Source organism: Charadrius vociferus, unplaced genomic scaffold (genome assembly GCF_000708025.1).
Source record: "Charadrius vociferus isolate BGI_N301 unplaced genomic scaffold, ASM70802v2 scaffold87, whole genome shotgun sequence".
NCBI lineage: Eukaryota > Metazoa > Chordata > Aves > Charadriiformes > Charadriidae > Charadrius > Charadrius vociferus.
Genome location: NW_009649314.1, coordinates 978,771 through 983,144, shown reverse-complemented (window position 1 = coordinate 983,144; position 4,374 = coordinate 978,771). Strand labels below are relative to the sequence as shown.

General features: G+C 38.7%; 1 protein-coding gene across 1 annotated transcript in view; it reads left to right on the top strand.

Moving 5' to 3' along the window:
- Nucleotides 1-3,976, top strand: part of LOC104290317 (chromosome unknown open reading frame, human C11orf70) — a 20,548-nt gene extending 16,572 nt beyond the window's left edge. Inside the window, exon 6 of the mRNA XM_009889406.1 lies at nucleotides 3,845-3,976. Within this exon, the coding sequence (XP_009887708.1) occupies nucleotides 3,845-3,976 (132 nt within the window). The remainder of the gene's footprint in view (nucleotides 1-3,844) is intronic.
- Nucleotides 3,977-4,374: the final 398 nt, after the last annotated feature.

Here is a 4,374-nt window from a genome sequence, read left to right as displayed (position 1 = left end):
TCCTCTTTACGAACTCTTCATCAATAACCAACAACTAAAGTTATCTTTGGTAGCTCACTAAAAATAGGTTTACTGGATTACACTTGAAGTCATAATAGTCATCCAGAAACTAGTTTATAAAAAAACCCAGGTCTGAGTAATTCTGGTTTTAGATCTACTTGAGACAGCAGTAAGGATTAAGAATCCACTCTTGACTTTGCATAGTTCTGTTTTTAGAAATATTGCTAGAGCTTTCTTAATAGCTTGTATTGCATCTGTTTCTGTAACGACTGCAAGGAAGTTTAGTATACAAAAAGGCTGGGGTGGTGAGACAACTGCTAACCTCTTTTCCCCTCCCTTGTCAAGGCTCATTCCTATCTGTTTCTCTTGCAAAATCATACATTTACCATCAAGATAAGTTTGAGAACTGGCTGCATGTTTACTCGATTCAGCATATCTGTCACTTAATTGTTACAGTAGGATGAACTGCACCAAATTCTTCTTGAGTAACCAGAATATGTAATAATTAAATGTCAGATAATGTACCCACTTTCAAAAGAACTAGCTGATGTCATTTCAGACTGCACAAACTTCCCTGTAAGTTGCCGATAGCCCAGTTGTTCATCTGTGGGTCATCATCTTTTAAATACTATGTGTGATTCATAAAAGGCTTTTGAAAGGTTTTTGAAAATAAGCACTTTATGGATGTATCAAAATTTGCCTATCTACTAGGTTGCAGACTGTAATAAAAATAACGTGATGTTCTCTTGTTATTACCGTTTCCTCCCCATCTCTGAATCAAGTGTATTGATGTGAACTTTGCAGATTTCTATGTTTAGGTAGATGCATGATACTTAAGAGCTCCCCTAACTGTCTTTGCCATACATTAAATACCATCAGTGTTAAAAAACAAAAAAAAAAAGGAAAAGAAAATGAAAAGATACAAACTTCGTCAACTTTTTGAAAACAAGTAAGTGGATGGACAAAAAGAAAATCCAGTGTAAGTACAGAGCAGGCTATCCTCCCTTTGGCTTTGGGGAAAAATTGGGCTTTAAAGGACATTCTGGAAATTTGTGAAGTGAAGAATTTTGAAATTCTGGTTTCCTGAAGAATTTTCTTGCAGAATACAGAAAGGCTTAAACAGGTATGCATAAATTGCTAGCTATGTGGATCAAAACTCTTTGAACTCTACTTGGAAATTACAGGAAGAGCTTATACTGTAGCACAAATGTTTTGTGCTTGTGATGAAAAGTTTGTCTCAATTTCTGCCGTAGATTTAGGTTTTGAGTTCATTTGGTAAATAACTGTTGTTAATATGTGTGTTAATATAATCTTAATGTTGAGCTGACAATTTTTAAACCATGGTTTTTTGGTTTGTATCTGAAAGAAATGGACGTAAACTCTTAGCCTGATATAAATAAATAAATAAGCTGTTCTGGTAAAAGTGACTTGAAGAGCAGCTGAGAAGTTAGAAGAACACACATTTCTGCAAGCTGGATTAATAAATAGACAAATAAATATACTTCTATACTTGCACAAGTAGAGATGGAATCAGGAATGAAGAACTTACGTAATGCTATACTGACACCATCCCTTCAGTTTTATTAGTTTTTTAAGCTGTGGCTGAGAAGCCCTTGTTTTGGAAACAGTATCTAAAAAAGTACACTATTAGAGATGCAAGTATTTCACGGTATTAAGGTGTAGTTATAAATGTCTGTAGATTTGTTTAGCATCAAAACTCGTTAGACCTGGGCATCACCAGAGAAATAATTTTAAATCTCGTGACCAAGCACTCTGTTGAACTCCAGATACCTTTGAGAGCTCTGGGGCTTGCACACCATGAAACGTTGTTGCAGCCAAATTATTTGGATGCTAACCGGTATTTTAGAACTTCACCAGAACGCAAACTATGGCAGTGTTAGAAATCAGTGTAATGTACAGTTTACTCAAAAAGGTGGGTTTTTTTAAATTGTTGATTAAATGATGCAGTTTTGAGAGGTGTTCAGTGGTATCTTTATTTCTGTATTATGCTATGCATTATGCTATGCATATGTACTCTTAAATCATCAGCTGGTTATCTGTGTTCCTACAAAGAAAAAAAAAATGATCCTACTGTAACGTCAGTAAATCCCTGTAAACAGTGGAAACCTCAGCTGATATCGGTCGGTTCGTAAGGACTGCAGGAGTGGGATCTTCAGTAGGAACAGGAAAAAAAGCTTAACTAGCAATCACATCTTGATGTTAGTCTTCTCTTGCTTTTCTTTGGTGTCGTGCAGGAGCTTAGGTTATTTTTGGATCAAACTCCAAAGGCATTGTGATGCTGAGTACTGTAAAATCTTAAAGCTTGCTTTCCTTACTGCAGTGGAGAATACAGTGTTTGATATACGTGTATCCCTAAAAAACACCTGAAGAGAGCTAGGCATCTTAAAATTGGAGCTACAGAGCTTGTATGCTCTGATGCTTAAAAATAGAATGCTATTTTTAGCTTGTGGCATTTGACTACCATCGGAAAATCCTGTGAATAAACATTATCAAATCTCCACCTGTCTTAAACAATGCTTTTATGGTGGTGCTTATCTTAATTTAAGATTTATGATCTTGAAAAATCACCCAAAGGAAGACACCAGAACATATAGTAGGGGCTTCATCCTCTTTGAAATAACAGGAGAGAAAATGGGGCACCAGTAACAGCTAATGGATAACATTCACAAATGGTCCTCAGAGCAGAAATCAGAACCCAGACCTTTTCCTTCTAAGCTGACTGCCTTAACCACTGAGAGAGCTTACAGTTTCTGTGTTTGGTTGGTCCAAAAAAGATGGATTATTTTATGCAAAGGAAGACTGCTTCAGCAAAAGAACGTGAGAGATATGCCTGTAATCTGGAGTAGTCTGTAGTCCAGGAGTTCAAAATTTTACTGGAGGAAATGATCAATAAATGCAATATAGCAATTTCCCTCAGGAAAAAAAGTGGAACAGAACATACATCTCTTCAACTGTTGTGTAAAGGTGCTGGGGAGCAGGAGGAGACTGGTACGTGATTCGAAAGAAAGGTGTCAGCTATTTGTTGATCTTTTAGGTTAAATTACCAGGCTGAATGAATAAAAAAAAAATAAAAATCTCCCCTCCAAAAATCCCCCGACCTAGTTTCTGGATCCCTACTGGATTTGACGCGTGTCTCAAGCTGTGCTGCCCTGACCGTGCTGAAGCTTTTACTGAGGTGGGCAGCCACGGGGTGTGCAATGGAAGAGCCCAGTTCTTGGGCTGGTCATCAGCTGAGTGTTTTTTAAGAATGAGGATTTTGGAGTGAGTGCCCAGATTCCCTTCAAACCCTGTCTGAGGATTGGCACACAAAATGTTTTCAATAACAGTTCATAGTTGTTAGTAAGAGCTGTAAGGAGGGTTTGCCTTAAATGCAAATATTTGAAACTGAACACATGCATTAACAAACGTTAAGTGAATTACTGATAGAACAGCGTTACGTCGTAATATAGAGTCCTTAATTTTTTTTCTGTTTCAAAGGAAGTATGATCGGACCATTGTATATTTAATCATCTGTATTTTAGGCTCTGTGTAACACGTGTTTGCATGTTTCATTTTACAGTTTATATTAAAATTGCATTTACCTCAAGGTTATTGGAACTATTCCGACAGAACTACTGTGCGTTTCATAGCGTCAGGATCCTCATGGAGACGTAACGCTGCTTAAGTAAACCATTATTCTCTTTTTGCCATGAAATAAACTGTTACAACTGGAACAAAATGATACATTTCATTGGGGTTGTATGAATTCTGTCAGGGGTCTCCATGCTGTGGCTAATACTGGTGTGGTGTTTGTTTTTTTTTTTTTGTTCCCACTTCCCCTCAGGATGACCATGGCCTGTGTTACCCTTCAAGCAAAAGCCACCAACAGAATTTTGCCTACTTGGTCGTGGATCCCTGCAAGCGACACGTGCACACTCTGTACCACTGTTTTGGCGCGAGCTTATTTACCAACTAAGTTATAATAAAACCTGGCTGTTCTCCAGCGCGTTAACGGGGGGCGGCCTCCTCTCCACACGGATGCAGGTGGGAGCTGCCGAGGTTTTTCTAGGAGGAAGGATGTACGCCTCCATTACCCCATGCTCACCTAGATGTTACTACGTGGTTAGCAACAAAAGTTTTTCTCTATTTAAAAGTCATACTTCTTGAAGCTGTGCTCTTGCCAGTTCTGTCTCCCTCTTCCCTCATCCGTTTTATCTAATAAAAGGTTATTTCTCTCGAGGTCTCTTTTCCGAACCAGCTTCAGACCCGCCAAAAAGGTGGAGGCTCTTGGACTCAAGTGAAATCTCTGCGGAATCGGGAGAAAAGTGCGTCAGGCAGCCATGCCCGCACCGACCGCCCTCCATCGCTCCCGAC